Source organism: Stegostoma tigrinum, chromosome 17 (genome assembly GCF_030684315.1).
Source record: "Stegostoma tigrinum isolate sSteTig4 chromosome 17, sSteTig4.hap1, whole genome shotgun sequence".
NCBI lineage: Eukaryota > Metazoa > Chordata > Chondrichthyes > Orectolobiformes > Stegostomatidae > Stegostoma > Stegostoma tigrinum.
Genome location: NC_081370.1, coordinates 33,948,045 through 33,972,980, shown reverse-complemented (window position 1 = coordinate 33,972,980; position 24,936 = coordinate 33,948,045). Strand labels below are relative to the sequence as shown.

Below are 24,936 nucleotides of genomic sequence, written 5' to 3'. Positions count from 1 at the left end.
GTGCCTGCCTTATCCCCATAACCCTTGATTCCACTATCTGTAAGAGCTGTATCCATCTCTTTCTTGAAAGTATCCAGAGAGTTGGCCTCCACTGCCTTCTGGGGCAGAGTATTCCATATAGCTTTTCAGTGCTATTTCTTGTCTAATAAGTTTTTTTTTTGTTATTCTTAAATTAGTTTAAATTACTAACTCTCTTGATACAATACACAACCTCGTGACCTTCCAATTTTCTTTTAAAGAGGAGTCCTTCTCTGTCCTAAATTTTAAGCGAAAATCTTCTGCTGTTTACACGACTCAGTTTGTGAAAGGAGTCGAATGCCACCAAGGTATCAGGGGCCTGGGTTCAACTCCAGTCTTGGCTAACACTTTTTTTTCTCTTGCTATCTGGAATTTCCTCATTTTTTCCTCGTATCTGCGTAGGTTTCCCCCTCCCCCACCACGTGTGCGCACGCACGCGCACTAAAGATGTGCAGGTTAGATGGATTGGCCATGCTAATCTGCTGCAGCAGGTCCAGGGACATACGGGCTAGTGGTGGTTTAGCCATGGTCGATGCATAGGATGGTTTTGGGTGGGGTGCTTTTTGGAGGGTTGGTGCAGACTTGGTTAGCCACATAGAATCCCTACAGTGCAGACAGATTCTTTGATTTTTGCAGTGCCTTGTAAATAGACAGTATCAAAGCTTTTAATGAGCAGGGAACTCATTGCAAGGAACTTTACAAAAACCCCATCCTACACACTAGCTTTCAGGGCTAGGAGTACTGGATTGTCAAAAAGTTTAAGAACAAACAGTATCCCTATTTAAAACAATGGCTTATAAGACCGGGTACATGCCCATACCTTTTCTCACAACTGAGATTATGGAGGAGGAATGCTCATGACTTCAGCCATGTAAGACCTATTGATGTTGAGCTGCATACAGCTCTTTTGCAATGTAATAAAGCAGTTGTTTGAACATACAGATGTCTTGATAATCTCTCTGAGGATAGACTAAACAATGTACAACAACCAGTCATTTATCTCTTGATCAATTCCTCTTAGTTGAATGAAAACCATCTGCACAACCTGCTTATGTGCTTCATAAAGGAATGCTGCTGGAACCTTGGAACAACCTAAAGGTTATTTTAATAAAACCATTTTGGATGTCATTTATCAGGAGGGCTAGAACTGCTTTGTTTTGGCCTTTTATGCTAGATTAGACTTGAAGGGGCCTTGAAACAATTTTCCAACAGAAGTGAAAGTGCTACCAATAATGCCAAGCTAACATGAACATGGCAAGTGTTTTCTAAAGCTTTATTTAATCAAAAGTGGTATTTTCAGCAGCAAAATGTTGCATTTAGGTCTGAGTAGAAACTACCACTTGTACTCCCCATTTCATCTTATTCACTTTGTTGTGATTTTTAAAAAAAACTTAATGGGAAATTATTGAATAGTTGCAGATTGGATTTCTGTCCATCAAAGTCAGGAACTTGTCGCTTCTTGATCACAATCCCAGAGATTTGTTTAACTTTAACATTCTCTGTAGACTTCCCACTTTTCAGTCGAGGTGTTTAAGTACAAGCTGAGTGCTGTATTAAATAAAAGGTCAAAAATGGCTATGCATTAACTGTGTATTTTTCTGGTAATTATTACAGGCTTAGCCCTGCAAAAAAAGATGCTGTTTGGACTTTGTCCATACGTTGTAAACGCCATCTGGGCTTTGCCTCCTGAGTGCTGGGTGACGTGTCAATGTTTGTTTCTTTTTTTTATTCATGTGTAAGTGCCTAACTATGGAAGTTGGTGGTTAACATTTTGACAATATCTGAAAGGAAGGTTTGTTGGTTTTGTATGATTCTCTCTGAACTGTTGAATGTTGTTTTTCCAAAAACACTGATTTGAAATGCTTGAATTGTTAAGTAGCCAAACACAACTGCTGTTTTACAACTAGCGAAATCGCAGATGTAACAATTAAGTGGTGGTTTAGCTACTTTTGCTTTTGGTTCAGGAGGAATATTTGCAGGTCTGAAGCCATACCAAGCTTGTATTCTAGGTCTTCAATCAGTGCTATTGTTGAGGTGTAAATTCCACGTCTGAAATACTTCCAGTGTGTTTGCCAGGGGGAAATACTCACTCTCTGGAATAGAATACTCCAGCTGTGAAAATGATGGATACGTTTTTCAGTGACAGTGAATTTGTTGCAAAGACTTAATATGAGCCATGTCTATGCCAATGACAAGTCTTTGTTTCCCCAAGTGAAGAAATACAAGCCTTTCCTATGGCTAGTCTCTTGAGGATGGCCTCCATGTTTGTAATACATGTGCATCAGCATTTGTTGGCTCATGGGTTTTCTCTTTCAATGTGTGCAGAATAATATTTGGCTTTCTAGGTTTACTACTGTGCACCAACTAGATCAGGTCATTTTAACTTATCTGGGAGCAAAGACTAAAAACCTTGGCAGCATCATCTCCATTTATTATCTTGTGTGGGATAAATTATAGTTACTAATCAGATCTGATCGGGGGGGGGGGGTGCATGGTGTTAATGTTTAAAAATATATAAAATGCTAAATTATTTGCCTCGTACAAATTTTTTTTTCTTATTTTCTCTTTTGGTCATTTGATTTTGATTTGTTGTATTTGGTGCTTGGCTGCGATGTATTTGTCTTTGTATTTGTCTTTGTATTTTCTCCTCTGTTGCCTGGCCTAGTATAACAAAGTAACTATTTTGTAGGCAAGCCTCTGCTCTCTTCGGCATTAGTGTTCCTTTTGACTGGCCATTATCTGGGAAATGAAGTCGAAGATTGAGCAAAATCCTAATCACCTTTGATTTTTGACCAGTTGCTTATTGTTGTAATAAATACGTTATGCTTGTATGGCTTGAACTGCTATTATAACCGATCTCAATGTTAGGCTTTAGATAGGTAAATGGACAGTATATGTTAACAATTTAAAACTGTTACAAATGAATCTAACATTGCAGCTACTGTTAGATCAGCTGTAATAAATTGTGATATGGAAAACTAGCAATGAGATCTCAATGTTTAATCTTATTGATCATGCAGAGTCCTAATGATTTGTATTTATTTGTTAGACTGTTCAATTGGGACAATATTGTAGAAATTTTAACTTGGACAAATGAAGCTTATGTTAATATGGGCTGTCAATCATCTTGTTTCAAATGAAGAAAAACAGTTATTTGCCTAAAAGGGGAGCTGCAGAATTGCAGCTACATTTCGGAGGGACCTGCATGTCATTGTAAATGAATAATGAAATGTCACCAGGCAGATGCACCAACTTCATTTCAAAGGTAAACTGTACGCTGGCCTTTTTTTAATAGGAAGGTGAATGGAAGAGAAACATAAGGAAATCTTCATATTTGTATAGCTACATGTAGTTTGGCTCACTTTATTTGAGGAAAGATGTTATTTTCACTTTGAAGGCAGTTCAAAGAAGCTTGATTTGGCATATTCCTGGAATGAATGATGTGAGGAATGGCTGAAATTGAGTACAGATCCAATCGGAGATGGGAGAAATGAGTTTCTTATTTTGAAAAATGTAACATTACTTTATTGGGTTTTTAATGTAGTAGATGTTGAAAGGATATTTCATGAGTGGGAATCTAGAATTTGAGGAACATTTACAAAATAAAAGTTTCTCCCTTTAAATGAATCTCCTACTTGGTTTCTAATCTTGAAATTCTCTGCTACACAAAGCATTGGTCATTGTCTATCACAGTCTTCAATGCATTCAGATTTTTGGTTTATAAGGTGGTTATGCAGAGCAGGCAGGCAACTAATTTAAGGCTGCGTTGGATCATTCATGATTGTGTTGATTCGTGGAGTAGACTCGGACCTTTTCTAAGGGTCCATTCCTCCTCTTTCTTAGGTTCTTTCAAGAACAAAAATTCATGGATGGATTCTCAACCCTCTCAAATAAATGAACTTTCCTTCATCTCGTCACTCATCTCGCACTTTTTGGATTCACATACTTTCTAAAATACAGTCACCAGAATTGAGCGCAGTATTCCAGTGGAGGCTAATCTAGTGTTGTAAAAACATTACTTGTAACTTCGTTTACCCTCAGGCATCTATTTATAAAGCTTACCAGCCAAAATACCATTTTAATGAGATTCTCAACCTTTTCCTGCTGCTAATGATTTGTCCATCTATGTAACCAGTCTTTCTGCCCTTCCACTCTTCTTACATTTGGAACATTAACTTTACTTTGCCCCTTGTTCTTCCTGTATTACTCGATACTTTGCACCAAGTTTCATCTGTTATGTCCTCCCCACCCCCTGCGTGATTCTGTCTTGAAGCATATTGTTTTTGTCCTTGCAATAGTTGAAATGAGGCCAAATAAGGATTTTGAACAAAGATGGTGTACAAGTTTGGGACCCTTGAGGGAAGGTTGCAAGCAAATTTAAGTTTCCTTCACCAGAAATCTGGGAAGCTAAGAAGATTTTGCACTGAGATTTTGTTATACGTGGATGTGTCGGTAGCTCATAAGGAGTTATTAAACTTTAGCGTCTGCTGAATGTGTGGCTAAAATAGTGAATTTCTGGATGGCATTTCTAATTTGTTTTCTTGTCATTCCACTTTTGTTCTATTTTTAGAGCTCGAGGTTCTGATTTCTGGGGACTTCCCAGCTAAGAATACTTGGATTTGCTCTGATAAATGGGAATCTATCAGTTAACAGCATGGCCCAGATATCCAGTCGAAATGGATTCAAGCAGTCAGCACCTGCAACAGTGGGTTACTCTGGGAAGCGAGCTGTTGGCAAAGAGGAAGCCCTGCAAATGGAGGCTGAAGCCTTGGCTAGGTTGCAGAAAGAGAGAAGCCAAACTTTAAAGGAGGATCATCCAGTGAGGTCTGCCAGCAATGCATGTCAGAAATGTCCAAATGCCGTCCAGGAATATGACCTTATTCACTTCCCTGAGGCAGAAAGCTCAAAGAAACAAGCTGCTGATGCTCTGTCTGACCTAGATATAGAGAATTTAACCTCAGCCGAACTGGAAAAACTGTTGTTGGACCAAAACTTTGGTCCTAAAAAAATAACTCCACCTCGTACATTACCAAGCACCCCTCTTGTAAGTCCATCGTTCTCGAGCCCATTTTACAATCAGGCACTGTTTTCTGGGGGACAGTGGACAGGTGGAATACAGGGGCCTGTGGTCCAATCAAGTGCTTATCCTGCAAGACCAGTGACATACCCAAAACAGCCTGATCCATTTCAAAATGGTTTTGGACCTGGTCTTGGGCAGTCTTCATACAGACCTTCAGACCCTATTTATATTGGTCTTCATACACATCAGTACATACCTTTCCCACTTCAGACTACTACAACTGTATGCCCTGCAGGAGTTATTCCGCCTTATTCAGCAGTACCCCCTGAACTGGCAAAGCTATATGATAAAATAGCCAGCACATCAGAATACTTGAAAAATAGCAAGTCCAGCAATGATTTGGAATCATCCAGTACTATGGTTCCTAAGTTGCCAGTTTGTGAAAACTCAAACGATGTCAGCAAGTTTGACTGGCTAGATCTTGACCCACTCAAAGCGAGGATCGAAAACGTGGAGTTGTCGTACAGCGCAACGGATATTGAGGTGAAAGTGGACACAGGCGCTGTTGCTGGGGATCCTTGGGAGCAAGTGCTACAAAAGCAAAGTCCATCAGAAAGCAGCCCACCTGACATGAAGAGTGAGGCGGCACCATTCAAGCAGCCAGGTGGGAAATCTCCGTCTGGAGTTTCAGTGACACGAAGTATATCTCTTAACCTACGATCCACAAGTTCACAGTTTTCTGACCAGGGACGGAACAACAGATCTTCACAGGTACGTAGATTGAAACACATTGTAATCTTGTATGATGCCTCAGTTTTCTATCTCTTAACTGATAGTCCAAAAGTTCCGAAAATAAGCAAATGTGACTATGATAGTTTTGTCAAGTGTTGTAAGGTATATTCCTGTTTAAGCACAAATTGTGGTATAACTTGGTAGTTACACCTTTTTCATAACATTGCACGAACATGAATGGGAGCAGGAATTGGGTCTTCAAGCCTAAGCAGGCATCCTAAGAGATTAAGATGTTGAGTTTGAAAGATCTTTGAAATGGTTTTCATAATGGCATTTTGACGTCTGCTCAAGGTGAGTACTTAGTGAGTTAGAATAGGGACATAGTTTTAAGCTGTTTGGAGGAAAGTATAGAGGGGATGTCAGAGGCAGGTTCTTTACGCAGAGAGTTGTGGGAGCATGGAATGCGTTGCCAGCAGCAGTTGTGGAAGCAAGGTCATTGGGGTCATTTAAGAGACTGCTGGACATGTATATGGTCACAGAAATTTGAGGGTGCATACATGAGGATCAATGGTCGGCACAACATTGTGGGCTGAAGGGCCTGTTCTGTGCTGTACTGTTCTATGTTCTATGTTCTATGTTCTATAAACTACAGGGTGTGTGGGAGTTATGAACTGTCATGTGTGTATAAAAAGTGGTTTGGTTTGGGACTGAGAGCCTCAGATTTTACAACATAACTGGGATACCAAGTGGTCTTTAAACTAGCCCCTCACTGTACCCAAGTATGTGCCGCTTCTGGAGGCGCAGAGCCTAATTTGCCTACACCCATACCCTGTAAGAGATTGCCTGATCTAGCTTAACTACACCTTTCCATGCTATTCCTACATCCTTAATTATTTTTCTTACTACTGTAAACATTCTCATCCTTAAGTTCTGAATGTAGAAATTTTCTGTTCCTCATGTAAACGGCTCATCCCTTTATTCTAACATTGAAATGCCCAGAAAACTGGATCACAATCAAGAAAAACCTTTCAAGATTCTTAAGGAGATTTGATGCTGATGTTTCAATTAGATCGCACCTTTGTTTTTTTTTGAAAGTGCAGGGCTTTGTCTAATTAGTTGATGTCATTGAATGATCCTCTTTCCTGAGATCTAACCTAGTGATTTATTTTCTTTTGTTTCCACTCCTTATGCAGCTATGTCCTTCCTTGGGTGTGTATGCCAAAAATGTAGCCATTACTATATGTAACTATTGTTCCTTTTTATAACACCAGTTAATTGTTGTGTTGCTTCTTTATGCACAGCCCATGTGGCTTGTTAGGAAATTTCCAAGGATTGGGTGCAAGGTAACCATGACTGTACTTTGTACTTTTTAAAAAGCTGAATTTAATTGACCACAAAGATAGCAAAGGGCTAGTTAAAAGTTGTGTTGTAAAATGGTACATTCGCTAGCTGTCAGCTCTCACTCTCACCTCCCCTCCCATGACCTTTTTTATTTTGATAGCTGTATGACAACTCATCCCTCCCCCCTCTCTCTCCTTTTTAACCTCCTCTTCCCCCTCCCCTACCATGATCCCTTACGTCTACAAGCTAATTCACTATGTACCCACCCTGAGCAGATCTTCATCTAAAATAATTCCAGCCTTTTTTCTGCAAATTTATCAAGCATTCGGAGATCGTGTTTGGGGAGCATGGGTAAATGAGCAAGATTGTCACGAAACTGTTGTGGAAAATGCTGGAACAAATTTTTCTTATTCTCACGGAAACCCCAACCACTTTTTGTTTCTTCATTTTTAATGAGTTTCGGATTTGAATAACTTAAACATGACAGTAATACAGACCTAACCTGCTCTTAAAGTGCTCATGTGTAAACTCAATACACTAGTGACTCCTGCACACTTTTTGTCTTTGTCACAAACTGGTTGATTTGAACTTGGTGCTGAGTTCAAATGGTCCTGTTTGATTTGGGTTTTCTTTTATGTGCGTTACTCCATGCATACACCTCCCTTTTTCTCCACCAGAAAAAATGCATCTGCCAGGAGTGGGTAGGACTTCCATGACCAGGTTTCACCCACCATTTTGGAAGCTCTCTAGCACCTGTGTAATTGGAAAATTTGGCATTAATTGTATACAATTACTTTGACAAAGCATATCGTTCGTTTTAACGCAAATGCAAAATGCTGCAGAATAAAGACAAAATACTGGAAATACTCCAAATATCCGGCATCATCTATGGATTGAGCAACCTTTTTTTTTCCACGGTAATGACTTCCATCAGATTGATCAGGCAGATGTTTGTTGTGGATCATGATTTTCTTCATGAACTCTCATAGAGCAATTATGGCACAGCGGTGTCTCACTATAGTTGTTGCAAAGTAGACCAGATCTTCCCATATTGTGTAGTTGAGCTTAATGAAACTTGAAAATAAGATGGTTTTTTTTGTGTGCCAACTGTTTGGGTTCAGCAATACAGTGTGATAATGGAAGAAGGCCACACAAGGAAAGAGCAACTGTGGTTGTCTGCGTCAGTCACACCATTGTATGTTGTAAACACCAAATTCATGTCATGTCTTTTTGGCACTGAAGTTGGATTTTCTCCAGTTCTGTCCCTTTGTCTGTGACAGAAACTTGGATGTCAACTGGTAAATTTCTTTTCTTTTGTATTCGTATGTGGGATGTGGGCATTGCTGGCTGGGCAACACTTATTGCCTGTCCCTAGTTGCCCTTTGAGGAGATGGTGGTGAGCCACCACATTGAACTGCTGCAACCCCCCTGCTGTAGATAGACCCCAATATCCTTTAGAGAGGGAGTTCCAAGATTTTCACCCAGCAACAGTGAAGAAATGATATTTCCAAGTTAGGATAGTGAGTGGCTTAGATGTAAGCTTGCCGGTAGTGGTGTTCCTATGTCTGCTGCCCTTGACCTTCCAGATGGAAGTGGTTGTGTCTGGGGATCTTTTTGAATTTCTGCAGTGCATCTTGAAGATGACTGACACTGCTACTCCTGAGCATGGATGGAGTGAATGTTTGGGGATGTGGTCCCAATAGAGTGGCCTGCTTTTGTCTTGGATGGTATCAAGCTGTTGTGCTGCTGGAGCTGCTCTCATCCAGAGTAGCAGTGAAGATTCCATTACACTGCTGACATGTGCCTTGTACATGGTGGACAAGCTCTGGGGAGTCAGGAGGTGAGTTACTTGCCGCAGTATTCCTCTCTTTATCTGCTCTTGTAGCCACCATGCTTATGTGGCATGTCCAATTTGAGTTTCTGGTCAATGGTTGTAGAGCCGTGCAGCATGGAAACAGACCTCTTGGTCCAACCAGTCTGCGCTGAACACAACCCCAAAATAAACTAGTCGCACCTGCCTGCTCTTGGCCCATATCCCTCCAAATCTTTCCTATTCGTGTACTTACCCAATTATCTCAAATGAGGGTGTTCATTCAGCATGCGAGCCACCCTCTGGAAAAACACTCGCCTCACATGTCTTTTTAAAATCTCTCTGCTCACCTTTAAAATGTGCCCCTTGTCTTGAAATCCCCCGCATCCCTAGGAAAAGACAACTACCACTAACTCTATAATATCACGAGGGGTATAGATGAACTTGTATCAGGTAAATTCCCAGGATGTTGACTTGCATTTAGACTTGCCTTCTCCACAAACTGAGAGGCCATGTGTACCTTTAACAACAGGAAATGCCAACTTCTCAGGTGCTTTGGCATGCAGCCATCACATGCTTAAGCTGACTTGTGGCAGTTCACTAATTCAGTATTGTAAAAGATAGTAAGAACTGCTGATGCTGGAGTCTGAGATGACTGTGGAGCTGGTGAAATATTTCTATCGAGGTAATGAGGTTTCCATTGCTTGGTAGTAACAGGAACACTGAAAGGATAGGTTTGCATTCCTTGTGTGACCTTTTGCATTTTCTAATGTGACTAAACTAGAGATGAAATTGAGAAATGGTCCCAGCATTTCCTGACTAATGATACAAACACTGTAGTCGACAAACATTACTTTAAACAAATGAGTTCTTGTTCCACAAGGGCATGTTTCCTGTTTTGTTACAGACTCTCAAGTTAACTTCAGACTGCTCAGGAAAACACCATGAAAAATGTACTTTTGAATATTGTTCCAGGCAACTAAATTGGTTTTTACATTCAGCTTTTCCACAGTTGATCCAAAGTGTCTAATTTCCTTTCATTACCATTGTTAACATTCCAGAGTAGCAATCAGCTGTTTTATTCTTCCCTCTTGGGGTGACACCTGAAGTAAACCCCACAATAACAATGTACAGTTCAATGAAGATTTTTAATTCCTTCGCACTTTGAGATGTTAAATACGTTGAGTTGTCCACAATGCTGCTTGCAGAGCTGAGATGTGAAATCTAAGTGCTTGTCTTCTAGCTCTTTCAAACTTAATACATTGATAGCTGTTAACCTTTTTCTTATTTGTCCATTCTGCCATCAAAATTGATCATAACCAGATTAGTAGGCATAGCACAGTGTCAGCATCCACTTGACTACCTCCTCTTTCTGAAAGAAGTCTCTTGGTTGGCCTTTTTTTATTTTTGCTTCTGACTGCTTTACTTTGCATTGAGTTGTATTCAAAATAAGATCTGAGCCATTCAAAGACAAGGTAATTACACTCATTGATACCCATTTCCATCTCTTCAGTTATTCTTGCACTTGAAATTTGAGAAATGCATTGGAATCTTTCACCTTTTGGTTTTCCTTTGGCCTTTTTTTGCACTTGTCTATAAATTACAGAACAGGGTTTTCTTAGAAAATGTAAATCCTTGTGTGTAATGCCTTCATTACAAGATATGTAGGTGAGTTAACATTATTCTAGGTTTAGTCATGTCTCCTCTTTGAATTGTTCAGATCTATTCGGTCCCTGTTTCTCTCACTACAGTTGTGATGAGTCAGAGTTGAATTTAATATAGCGCTCCATTATGATGTAATAGGATCAAAGTTTGACAATTACTGCCTAATATGTCAGTCAACAGCTGATTAATCTTGACTTAAATGGTAGTTTATGCTTGATTTAGTGGCAGGTGAGATCAATTGCAGCGTCATATAGTGATAATGCATGGAAACCAGCCATTCGGTCCAACTCACCCATGCCAACCAGATGTCCTAAACTGGTCTAGTTACCACCACACCACCTCATGGATGACGGTAGAGTCACTGGATCAGTAAATCAAAGATCTAGGATAATGTTCTGGTGATAAGGGCTCTCTAAAAATGAGAGGTCCCATTAGTAAGAGTTAATGTTTTCCAATGTAAATATTTGGTTCTAAAGCCTATTCATCTCATAGTGAGAGCAGCTGGCATTAGATGGACTGTTGAAACCTAGTTTCTAAGACAAATTTGCCAGTTTGTGCCCTTGTGCTCAGTTTTAATAAACATGTGTAATATTCGCACCATCATGGGAGACCACTTCACATCAATTTTCTTTTCTTATTCTTAACAGTGAACAGATACACTTATCCTTTCCCACCTTCCCCAGTTCAAAACATCTATATAATTAGGGAAACTGAAGAGGAATTGTTCTAGGCTATTTCTTTGTCACTCCCAGCAATGTTTGCTTGCTGTTAGAGGTCCAGGGACATGATATGCTTCCTGAAGAGTCCAGAGGAAGGAAGAAACTTTTAAAAATAAAATAAGTGATTTTCTTTTTTAAGACTGCACATGTTGGAATGAGGCTATTCCCTAAAGCAGTTCAGTGTATTTGAAGATCTACATGTGAATAGTAGAAGTTGACTGTTCTTTCCCAATTAGTTGCCGGGAATGCTGTTTTCTGACCTGGGATACTGTACATCTGTTAGGCAGACATGTTTTATAGAGAAACTGTTTTATTATATTCGGCAGCTTTTGTGCTGAAAACAGGAAATTTTGAGGCTTTAGTAGGAAATGAGGAAGCGCAACCATTTGAAGCAAGGCCAGTTTCCTTTCATGAAAAGTGAATTTTGGTGCAAGTATTTAGTATTCTGACTGGAATGTTAACTGTGTTTCATAAGTGCTGAGTGTTATAGAAGTCAAATTCTTAAAAGTTGAATGTTCTAATGAGTGATTTGACATCAATCACTTGGTGTCTCCAGTATAAGCCCTCACTTTTAGCTAGACAATCAAGGCTGCATTTGACTTGTCTGTGGAAGAGCCAGTCTATTTTTAACTCCTGGTAAAACTACACTTAAGTTTTGGAACGGATCTATTCTCTGCTAATTGAAAACTTTGTGGATCATGCATCCTTTTCTGACATCTGAGAAGATGGGCAGTTAAGCTAACTTAGGGTTGTAAATCAGCTGCTCTGACCATTTCAAGCATCCAGTGTCTGTTTGAGAACCAGTAGTGGGAGGTTCACTCTATGCAGTTGAACCTTTTTCTGATTTTGAGAGGATAGTGAGACTAGGATGTAAGTTGAGTGGAGCATTGTTAGCAATTTTGGGAGCATTGGCTGTCAGCAACTGGACATAATTGGGTGAGAAATTGGCTTGAGGGTTTTATTGGCTGGGGCAGCGTTTATTGTTGATCATAATTGCACAGATGGCAGTTAACAGTCAATCAGATTTGCTGTGGGTTTGGTGTCATAAGTAGACCATACCAGATGAATACAGCAGATTTCCTTCTCTCAAGGGCATTAGTGAGGCAGATAGGGTTTTTTAAATTCCCAATTTTTGTTGAATTGAAGATCTCCCATGATGAGATTCAAATCCATGTCCCCAGAATTGTTGATTTTTCTGAAGGGCCTAGGCCCGAAACGTCAGCCTTCCTGCTACTTGGCCTGCTATGTTCATCCAGCTCCACACCTTGCTAGCCCAGAATTGTTGGCCTGGTTTCTAGATTACTTGTCTAATACTTTATCACTGCCACTGCCAGTTGGAGAACTAGATCTCAAGATTCAATTTTTGTGTGATGGATTATTGGCTGGGTGTCCACGAATCATACTGCACATTTCAGTACAACTTGTTCCTTTTTTAAATCAAAATGTTTTTGCATGTAATGGGCCATCATAACCTGAGCTGGGATTTTAACCTAAACCTTTGGCCTAGATGTAGGCACACTGCCACTGTGCCAGAAGACCCTTCTGTTGCCCACTTAACATGTTATGACACATCTTCAGGGCAGATTGGACTTGAACCCAAATCTCTTAGCCCAGCATATGAACCCTGGAGAGATCAGAATTTCAACTCCATGCCTTAAATCACTTTAATCACAGTAGATACTGGCCCACCTTCCCCATTTTTCTCTTTACACAGTCATTTAATCAATTAACCTCAGTCGCTGAACAATTGCTGGACAGACAGATGTCCCTCTCCATTTTTTTAAACTTGTAAAGATCTGAAGTCCTTCAAAAGAAGCTTTTTTTTCTTTACTACTTCAAGGTATGTGGGTATTTCTGCCTTGGCCAGCATTTATTGTCAGGCCCTAGCTGCACTTGGTGGTGAGGAACCTTCCCGAATCACTACAACCTATTTGGTACAAGCACGTGCTTTCAGTGAGGGTGTACACGATTTTGACCCAGCAACAGTGAAGGAACAAGAAATTTTTTTCCCAAGTTTGGATAGTGAATGGCAAGTGATGCATACCAGGTAATGATCATCTCCAGCAAGTGAATATAACTATTGTCTCTTGACATTCACATGGCATTATCATCACTGAATTTCCCCCATTTATCAACATCCTTGGGTTAGCATTGACCGTACAAAAACCGTGTGGCAACAAGAGCAGGTCCGAGGCTAGAAATCCCTTGGCGAGTAACTTACCTTCTGAATCACCCACCCTGTCTGCCATTTACAAGGAGTAAGATGAAATTTGATTTCTAGAATAATAGGGACAGTAGCAATATGGATACAAAATTGCTTTCTGTCCCTTGATTAGAGAGGGGAGAGGTTGCAATTCAGACTGGGGGAAAGTTTTTATAGTCCTGTTTACCAATGATCTGTTCTTACTGATCTTGTATAAAAGCACAATGGCAAAATTTACGAATAGAACAAAGCTTGGAAGTAATATGGACTGTGAGAAGAGAGTCAGCCTTCTCAAGGACCTAGGTTGGAATGGGCAGACAAATAGCAGATGAAACTTGATGAAGTAACATATGAACTGATTTTGTTTTTTGGGAGGAAGAATGCAGAAAGGTATGACAAATTAAAGCACAATTCTAAAATGGCTGCAGAATCCAAGGCACCTTAAATGGAAATATGCGTATTACTGAAGCTGATTTAGGGCCTCCTGCAGTGCCACAATGATGCCATCCAAAGGTTGCATGAACAGCAACACATTCTGCTTGGGAACCTGCAGCCCAATGGTATCAAATGTGGATTTCACAAACTCCAAAATTTCTCCCCCTCCTCACCTCCGCCCCCCCCCCGCCCAACCACTGCATCCCAAAACCAGACTAGCTCGTCCCCTCCTCCCACCTCAAGCCACACCTCCATTTCCTACCTACTAACCTCATCCTGCTCCCTTGACCTGTCTGTCCTCCCTGGACTGACCTATCCCCTCCCTAACTCCCCACCTACACTCTCACCTCTACTGGCTCCATCCCTGCCCTTTTTAACTTGTCTGTCTCCTCTCCACCTATCTTCTCTATCCATCTTCAATCAGCCTCCCCCTCTCTCCCTATTTATTCCAGAACCCTCTCCCCATCCCCCTTTTCTGATGAAAGGTCTAGGCGCAAAACGTCAGCTTTTGTGCTCCTAAGATGCTGCTTGGCCAGCTCTGTTCATCCAGCTCCACACTTTATTATCTCAGGAACTGCAGATGCTGGAGAATCCATTATATCTAGTCAGGTTGAGAGGGTGGTTTGAAAACAAAACGAAAAAAAACGGTATTTTATAAATCGAGGTATTGAGTGGAAAAGCAAAGATAAATTTGCGTAGAACACCAGTTCAGCCTCTGCTGGGATTCTGAGCACCATATGTCAGGAAGGACACAATGACATTTAAAGGTGCAAAGTTGATACATAGGAATACTTGCCAGGATGTGTAACTTGAATTATGTAGACCAATTTCTGCAATCTCTGTTTTCCTTGTGGCAGGGAAGGGGTTTTACTGGATCCTCAAAATCCAGAATACAGAAGAAAGTGGATGGGGAGAAACATTCAGTCGAATGATCAAGAAGCAGAGTAGTCTGAATTTAAGGTGATTGACTGCTGTTTCAGCAGTGACTTGAAGAAGATCCTCTTGGCTCTTGATTAGCATTTGGAATATACTACCTAAGAATGTGAAGGAGACAGACTTGGAAAGATTTCAAAAAATAATCTAGCCTATTACCAGAGGAGTATTGATTTGCAGGTTTAAAGGTTCACACAAGGTAAATTGCTCTTGCAAGGAACTGGCACAAAGACGATTAGTTAGATGGTCACTTTCTGCATGACAACATTTCTGCAATTTCATTTGTTGCACGGAGTATTTTTTTCTAAGATTACTTTTTGGCCAACACAGTGGTTTCAATTTCAAACCTGTTATTCATTTGATTTTTTTGTAACAATAGAAATATACAAAGCTTTCTTAATTGTACTGAAATGTATTGAAGTCTCCCTACTACTTGGATTAGTAGTGCCAATGTCAGCGGTTATCACTGAATGTTTTAGAGATGAAGTGTTAAAAGTCTGGTTTGTCCATATTTCAAAAACAACTTGTATTTATGTAGAGACTTTTAATGAAATGAAACTTCCCACGGTGTATCATTTAAAACAGTGTTACACCAAAGGTATGTGATTATGTAAGGAGTTAGTGGGGCAAATGACCAGAAACTTGGCCAAAGTGGTATGTTTTTTAAAGAGTGTCTTAAGAGCACAGGCCTAGAAAGGGAATTCGAGCTGGAGGTGTAGGTACCATTGGTACATACTTAAAGTTGGGGTTGTTTAAGAGACCAGAATTAGAATTGCAGATGATTTGGTCAATTGTGGGGCAAGAAGACACTCGAGCCATAAAGGGCAAGATGTGTAGGGATTTCTAAAATTTTGACAGAGCTAGTGACATCAATGTTACTACAAGAGATAATATTAACTCTGAGATCTTGGTTCAGGCTGGCTGGGGGCATGGGTTCATGGCCCCAAAAGCAGGTGGTGAATCTAAATTTGATTTAATCTGTAATTTTAAACAAATTGAGGATGGAAACCACATCTGGTTCACTAATGCAGTTTAGGAAAGGAAAATTTGCCATCCTTACCTGGTGTAGCCTACGTGTAATTCCAGATCCACGTGAATGTTAAATAAGATAAAAGCCCATGGTGTGAAGAGCAAGGTACTGGCATGGATTGAGGATTAGATAGAGAGTGAGGATAAACAGACCTTTTTCAGGTTGGCAGCCGGTGACTAATGGAATTCCACAGAGCTCTGTTAGGAAAACAGTCATTGATATTATACATTAATGATCTGGATGAAGTTTATAGATGACATACGTAGGTGGAGAGACCAGGCAATGTTCAGGAAGTGCAGCAGAGTGGGCTAAGACATGGCACTTGGAATACAACCTGGGGACGTATGAGATTATGCATTTTGCAAAGAAGAATAGAAGTGTAGAATATTTTCTAAATGGGGGATGATGTCAGAAATCTAAAGCGCAAAGGGACTTGGGAGTCTGTCGTTCAGGATCCTTTTGTGGGTAACATAGGTGCGTTTGGCAGTTGGGAAGGCAAATGCAGTCCTAGCATTCGTTTCAAGGAGTTAGAATACAAGAACAGGGATGTACTGTTGATGTTGTTGTATAAGGATCTGGCCCATCTGCAAGTGGAATATTTAGTGTAGTTTTGGGCCCCATATCGAAGGAAGGATGTGCTAGCCTTGAGAGGATTCAGAGGAGGTTTACAAGAATGATGCTGGAGATAAAGGTAGTTCAGGATTCTGGGCCTGTCCTCCATGGAATTTAGAAGGATGAGGGGTGAACTCATTGAAGCTTAGAGAATGCTGACAGGCCTGGATACAGTGGCAATGGACATATTTCCACCAATAGGAGTGGCTAGGACTTGAGGGCACAGCCTCTGATCGGATGACCCTTTTTAGAACTGCGATGAACCAGAGGGTGGTGAATCTGTGGAACTCATTGCCACAACGCTGTGGAGATCAAGTTATTAAATGTCTTTGAGACAGAGAATATCTTGATTGACAAGGGCATACTCAATTACAGGGAGAAGGTAGCTGAATAGGGTTGAGAAAGATCAACCATGATTTGAGTGGAAGAGCAGACTGTAAGCTGAATGGCCTAATTCTGCTCCTATCTCTTTATGGTCTTATGGTCTTATGGTTGACACTTTAATTAGCTGCTGAAAGGGTCTAGCAAGCATCAAGTTTGAAGGAAATCTGGTATGGCAACAAATGCTAGCGTCAACATTGACACCCAAACCCCATGGGGAAAAACTGTTAAAATTCTTGTCCGTTTGGGGGGATAAAATTGAAAATGTTTGACTAGAAGTCCCAAATAGGTCAAGGAGCTTGGGAATAGCTGAGAAAGGGACTTGCTGACAGTTGAGATTCAGGTAGCTGAGTTTTTGTGACCTCCAGTTTAAGAAGAGTTGGATATTTGTCATTGATTATTTTCCTGAAGTGAGTTTTGCACAATGGGAGTAGTCTACAATGTATGTGCATTTTTAATACTTGAAATGCAATTCATGACACTATTTTTAATTAGATTGCCTCACAAACTGCATGCCACATGTAGCCAAGTTCTATGTTGTTTGCCTCACGAAGACCAAACTCCATAGCATTGTAGTGGGGGGGGGGGAGCGGAAATCTCCTGCGGTTTGGAAAGGTGATGTTAAGCATACTGATCTACTTTCTTTATTATGCAAGCATAACTTGGTTTTCTCATGGGAAAAATCTAAACCTTTTAGCTTGGTTCCTAATTTGTTTTTCTTTTGTATGATGTCATTTTCCCCTTAGAATGCTGTGACTGCACACTAGAGGAATGTTCTGCAAATTGAGTAATTGGGTCACCTCATTTTGTTCACTGGTGAAGCGCAATAATGACAGTTATTATTCTTTACACTGCCTGTTCCTTTGTCAAAGTTAGTGAGATGACTTGGAATTAACTTAAACCTTTTTCATATGTACATAATTTTTAATAACCTTTGTTGAAATATGTATTCAAATTACCATGAATTGAATCATTAAGGGAGCATCTTTACAATTCACTTCCATGTTCAACCTGATTGCAAATTCCAAAAAGCGTTTTGGTATATGTTGATTTTAAGAACGTTTTTGGAATCTTTTTCAGCAGGGTTTGTATGGAAAAAAATTAGCTGCATTTTGCATGTGTATTTCGTATTTATCTACAGCATTCATTCTATGCGCCATGCTGAACGTGTTTACCGCATTCCAGAGTCAGCCTTGGTTTAAAATTGTTGGCTCTAATCCAGTGGTTGAAAATTAGATGCACAATCATAATATATGAATTATTCTTCTGGCTTTTTGACAGAACCACAGTAATGTAGTGCAACAGCTTTTGGGTATTGAGGTAATTTTAACAGTTAAATGACCTACTTAGCTCATTTTTAAGAACCTAAACTCTGGAGAAAATCAACTAAGGTTTGTTGCATTCGTTCTTGCTGTGCATTATGGTTAACTTGTTTAATGTATTGCAATGACAGTTTTGATTTAGAGCCCTCTGGTTTCATTACAGATTGACAATGGGACCAGTAATTATCTTAAAGGTGAAAATATTCCAGAACAAATTTATTCACAAAATGAGGAGGTGGCAGCTTTTTGGCAAGAACTTATTAAGTAAGAATGACCAACTTTCCATTTGCTACTTTAATACATTCTAATAAATATGGTTTTGTTTGACATTCAAAGTTGAGTTGACATGTAATTGCATGAGTTCCCCAGACATGATGTTTCTAAAGAGAAACCAGGATAAGGCTTCTGCTTCACTGCTGTCCAGGCTTGTGAAGAGGAGTTAAGCACATCCACTTAATTCCTCCTGTTTAAAGCTCTGACAAATACAAGCATAATATCTAAGAATGTGGGATTTCAACAACTTAGCATGTCGGTCATACCGAGCAAGATCAGTTGACCTTTTCTGGTATGTGGATGCTAACTGAATCTGCAATTTTGAGAAAAGAATGTGAAATAACTCCTTGTCTACAGCATTACTTCTGCAATATGCTTTTTTAAAATTCACTCATGGGGCACGCATGTGACAGACTGGGCGAGCAATTTACAAAAAAAAACTTGATTTTTGCATTGTGAATGATCTTGTGTAAATATTCCAGTACTGTGCCCAACATTAGTGTTTCCTGTTGCTCTCTGATCTTTACTGCAGACATGTGTTCAAGCATTAAATTTGGTTTAGAAAGAACAGTAAAATATTGGACTCTATATCTAAATTAATGTCAGATGTCTGAAGTTGAATGTCTTTGATTTTATTTTCTACCCACCTCTTCCCCCCCCCCCCCCCCCTGCCATTTGTAGACTACGATCCACATTTCCATATAGTGACCACTCCACAAATCCAGGTTATATTTTGAGTCCTGTTATGCTTCACCGTGATATGAATGGAGAAAATGCTAGTGTGAAGGTCTCCATAGAGATTGAAGAGTTTCAGGAGCCAGTCACGTTCACCTGTGATGGTATGTTTTACCATTTTTGTTGAATAAACATTTGTGAAGTTTACATTTAGTGGTATTGCAAAATGCATAGGTGCATCATTACTTTTTATTATTGATGTTTCCTTGAAATTTCATTTCGGCAAATTGCTTGCACGAGATAGTGGCTTTTTACATTTGAATACAAATAATGTCATGAAAAAATGTTGAGCAAGTCGGCACAACATTGTGGGCTGAAGGGCCTGTTCTGTGCTGTACTGTTCTATGTTCTATGTTCTATGTTCTAAGTATTCAGATGTTTGTAGTTAAGGATGCGCATCTTCAGTTTTTTGAATGAGAACCACTTGAATTGAAATGGCTCAGTTACATGCAGCAGCTTCTGTTGCACAAATGGAATTCTCATGGAATTTGACCAATTTATCAATGTCCAAATATTTCTTGACTGAAATCAGAAATTCTGGAAAATAGTTTGGAATTAATTCCCTGGGAATCTATTTCCGAGAAAAATGATGAATTCTGATAAATGATTTCACTTGTACTTGAACTTCATTCTAGCCTGATAAAAGCATCTTCTCATGCACGTTCAACACATCAATTCTAACAGGGCTTCTGTGCCACATGTTTTCCCATTTGTATCTACTTAAAATTAAAAATGCACATTAACTTTGGACATACATAAATGCCTATATCCTGTGATAAAGCCAGGGCACATGACACTGTTGCAGTCCAATAGATTATTCAAAATTAGAAGGTTTTGGAGCACTGCTCCTTCGTCAGGCAAAATGACATGAAGAAGATGCAGTGCTCCAAAACATTGATTTTAAGTAAACCTGTTGGACTGTAACCTGGTGACATGTGACTTCTGGCTTTATCCACCCCAATCCAACACTTGCACTGCCTTTATCAACTAATAAAAGACAGACGTCTAGAAGTAATCAACAGATCCATGAATGTCTGTGGATTAAGAAATTGTGTTCATGTCTTGGTCAATTTATCTTCTTCAGGAGTTCTGATGCTTCTTGATAAGCTCTAGATTTTCTGTTATTTTTCTTTATAGTTTTCTAGTATGTACAGAGTCTACCTTTTTTGCAAGTAAACATGTTCCTGAAATGGGTAATTTGCCCCATAGACATGTTTGTTTAACTTGAAATCCAAAATGCCTCCAGTACTCAGATTCAATTACACCAGTGACTGAAAAATCAATCAATTTATTGGTACACAGGTTGAATGTATATCTTTCTGATTTTGTTTAACTATTTGAACATGCGGTGAGGCACACAAAAAGACAGACTTGCACTTGTTCTGATCTCAAGACAGCACAGTGCCTGCCAATTAGGACTTCTGAAATGCAGGCACTGTTGAGAAAAATTGGCAAAATAATCCTGTCTGGTTTTTGTTATCCTTTTTTTGTCTTTGTGGTGGAGGATGGTACAAAGGAGATGGAGCACTTAATACTAAAACAGGTTGTGTAAATGTCTTTGACTGGTACAATTAATCAGACTGTATATTTGCTATGGTAATTCCATAAATTTAAGACTTTCCATCTTCAGAAGTGCTACTGGCTCGGTGAAATTTCATTTATTGGTGAGTTGTGACATTCATGAAGCAACAACAAATGACCATTCTGGTAGCAGTTAAATCCTAGTCATTTTGAAATGATCATCCTTATTCTGGTCTGAAATTTTTAGAATTTAGGGAAACATTGCTAATTAGGTCTCCAATTTGTACAACAACTAACCCCATGAGCATTCATTTTTATTGTACTCATTCAGCTGTGAACAGTTCTTGGTGAGACTAAAGGGTGGGAATAGGTTTGCAATATTAGTGTTTACACTGTTTGCTACAGAGTGACATTTGCCTCAGTTCTTTGCAAAGTTTTTCTTAACACATGTTAATATCTTTAAATTAGAATGTTGTTACTTTGGTTATTTTAAATAGTATGATTTAGGTATCAATATAAGAACCTAAATGGGAGCAGAAGAATGCCATTCAGCTCTTCAAGACTACATGCAGTTGAATTGTGGGTCAAGAAAACTCAATTAACTGTGCACAAATGGGCGCATCCCTGAAATCCCTGAATATCAAACTGAATTTTCCCACCCTTTTGAGAAATTGCAAGTTGCAATTTTTCCCTGTTGAAGTAATTTATCTCTGTATAATTCTTCAATTAAATCTGACTCAACCACAGTGCTTTAAGTCCTCCCATTATTTACTATATATGTTTTTAACCTACTTTTTCATTTGCATAGTAAGACCTCATTTCTGCTATGCTAACAAAGTTGCTTCCCTTACAGAATGACAGACAATGGAAAATCAAAATTTAGGTAGTCCTCAGGTCAAATGGGGATTTTCTTTATTAACGTTTACATTTTGATTGCTGTAGAAAAATTTGCATTTCGCTGACCTAGCGCAAATCTTCTCTTTGTATCCGTCTGCATATTTATAATTTCATGATCTTTTCTGAATCTGTCCGGCTCCACTCGTTCTGCAAAAAAGCTATAAACTCTATGAGGAGGCTTGTATTTTTCATTTCATTGCTGACAAATATTACAGATTTTTTAAAAATCCCTTTTGGATTTGGGCATTATCAACCAAGTCAACTTTATACCTAAACAGTAATTGTCCTTGAAGTGTTGTTGTGCTCCCTTTCTTGCACTACATTGTGTATGGTGAAAGTACGCAGTGCTTTTACATGTGGGAAGGTCTGTTGTCAGTTATCACTTGGAGGTATACTCTGGGTTATATCTTTGACCCAATCTACTGACGCAATGCTTTAAAATGTCACCTCTTTGCAGTAGTTTAACTTCTCTCCATCTCCCCTCTCTTTTTTCTGAGCAACCACTCCCAAGTTTAACCAGAATAGTGAGCATTCAGTTGGCACAATGCTGAGCTATTGAACACTAAAAGATGCATAATGTTGGTATAATGAGGAAGGAACAAGCTATAGGTGTTGAAGTTGTGGTGTGCAACTTGAAGGGATAGGGAAGTTGATGGCTGTTGGGAAAAGGTGTGCTGGTGTTTTTTATCCACTTCCATGGCAAAAGTCATGGTTTTAGGAGGTGTTATTGGAAAAAGATTTGCATTGCATCCTACAGTTTCCAAACTGAAGTCGGCAGAGACCTCCCAGGGCTCAGCATATCATGGTCAGCTTTCAAACTGGACAAGATTAAAGCAGGGATAATGGGAACTGCAGATGCTGGAGATTCCAAGATAATAAAATGTGAGGCTGGATGAACACAGCAGGCCAAGCAGCATCTCAGGAGCACAAAAGCTGACGTTTCGGGCCTAGACCCTTCATCAGAGAGGGGGATGGGGAGAGGGAACTGGAATAAATAGGGAGAGAGGGGGAGGCGGACCGAAGATGGAGAGTAAAGAAGATAGGTGGAGAGGGTGTAGGTAGGGAGGGGATAGGTCAGTCCAGGGAAGACTGACAGGTCAAGGAGGTGGGATGAGGTTAGTAGGTAGCTGGGGGTGCGGCTTGGGGTGGGAGGAAGGGATGGGTGAGAGGAAGAACCGGGTAGGGAGGCAGAGACAGGTTGGACTGGTTTTGGGATGCCCAATTCCTCCGCCTCCGCCGCATCTGCTCCCACGATAAGACATTCCACTCCCGCACATCCCAGATGTCCAAGTTCTTTAAGGACCGCAACTTTCCCCCCACGGTGATTGAGAACGCCCTTGACCGCGTCTCCCGCATTTCCCGCGACACATCCCTCACACCCCGCCCCCGCCACAACCACCCCAAGAGGATCCCCCTCGTTCTCTCACACCACCCTACCAACCTCCGGATACAACGCATTATCCTCCGACACTTCCGCCATTTACAATCCGACCCCACCACCCAAGACATTTTTCCATCCCCTCCCCTGTCTGCTTTCCGGAGAGACCACTCTCTCCGTGACTCCCTTGTTCGCTCCACACTGCCCTCCAACCCCACCACACCCGGCACCTTCCCCTGCAACCGCAGGAAATGCTGTCCCCACACCTCCTCCCTCACCCCCATCCCAGGCCCCAAGATGACATTCCACATTAAGCAGAGGTTCACCTGCACATCTGCCAATGTGGTATACTGCATCCACTGTACCCAGTGCGGCTTCCTCTACATTGGGGAAACCAAGCGGAGGCTTGGGGACCGCTTTGCAGAACACCTCCGCTCAGTTCGCAACAAACAACTGCACCTCCCAGTCGCAAACCATTTCCACTCCCCCTCCCATTCTCTTGATGACATGTCCATCATGGGCCTCCTGCAGTGCCACAATGATGCCACCCAAAGGTTGCAGGAACAGCAACTCATATTCCGCCTGGGAACCCTGCAGCCATATGGTATCAATGTGGACTTCACCAGTTTCAAAATCTCCCCTTCCCCTACTGCATCCCTAAACCAGCCCAGTGCATCCCCTCCCCCCACTGCACCACACAACCAGCCCAGCTCTTCCCCCCCCCCACCCACTGCATCCCAAAACCAGTCCAACCTGTCTCTGACCCATGCTGGAGCACTGTAGCAGGCCAAGATAGAAACATTGACATGGGACTTCAGCAGGGTGCTGAAGGGCAGGCAGGTGAAAGTTCAGGGGCACTTTAATGGAGGGAGTGTTGGTATTTGGCAAATAGGTCTCCCAGATTCCGTACAGGAAACCACATTGAACAGTGAATGAAGTGCAGACAAATCTCTGCTTCACCTAGGAAGTGTTAGTCATCAAGCAGAGAAACAGGCCCCTCATGCCACTGTGTGGGGCAACTGGCAACTAACAGACACCAAACTACACTAAGCCTGTTTACCTGCACTTAGTTTGTAGCCCTTGGGGCCCTGGCATTTGAAGTGTTCATCCAAGTGCTGCTTAAATGTTATGAGAGTGCCTGCTCAGGCAGCATGTTCCTTATTTCTGTCCCCTTTTTAGGTGAAATTTTGTTTTCTCTCTGATCTCCTCTAAGTCACTTGCTGTTCATCTATAACTTACACCCTCTGATCTTAGAAACATCTGTATGGCAAAAATATTCTCACGATCTACTTTGACTGTGCCACATATAATCTTTGTATACCTCAAACAGATTCCCTCCTCAACCTTCTCTGTCTAGGGAAAACCAAACTCAGTGAATCCTGTCTTTCCTCCATAACTGAAAATTTCCATCCGAGGCAACATTTCCTCTGCACCTTCTCCGTTGCAATCACATCCTTCCAATAGTGTGGCAACCAGAACTGCACACTGTATTCCGTTGTGGCCCAACCAATATATTAAAGTTGCAACAAGACTTAGTTGCTTCCATGATAACAAAGTGTGGAGCTAGATGAACACAGCAGGCCAAGCAGCATCTCAGGAGCACAAGAGCTGACGTTTTGGGCCTAGACCCTTCATCGGTGAAGGGTCTAGGCCTGAAACGTCAGCTTTTGTGCTCCTGAGATGCTGCTTGGCCTGCTGTGTTCATCCAGCTTCACGCTTTGTTATCTTGGGAACTGCAGATGCTGGAGAATCCATTATCTCTGATTACTTGCTTCCATGTTCTGTGTCCAGATTAATGAAGGTGTACATTCCGTATGCCTTGTTCGCCACCCAGTCTACCTGTCCTGACCACTTCAGGAATCTAGTAACTTATACACCAAGGGCCCATTGTTCCTCCATACTCCTGAGGGA

The 24,936-nt window shown here is 40.7% G+C and overlaps 1 protein-coding gene across 1 annotated transcript in view; it reads left to right on the top strand.

Annotated features, from left to right (window-relative positions):
- Positions 1–24,936, top strand: part of pik3c2a (phosphatidylinositol-4-phosphate 3-kinase, catalytic subunit type 2 alpha) — a 125,855-nt gene that overhangs the window by 26,604 nt on the left and 74,315 nt on the right. Inside the window, exons 2-4 of the mRNA XM_059651839.1 lie at positions 4,589–5,809; positions 18,385–18,485; positions 19,176–19,333. Coding sequence (XP_059507822.1) covers positions 4,673–5,809; positions 18,385–18,485; positions 19,176–19,333 — 1,396 coding nt within the window. The 5' untranslated portion in view covers positions 4,589–4,672. The remainder of the gene's footprint in view (positions 1–4,588; positions 5,810–18,384; positions 18,486–19,175; positions 19,334–24,936) is intronic.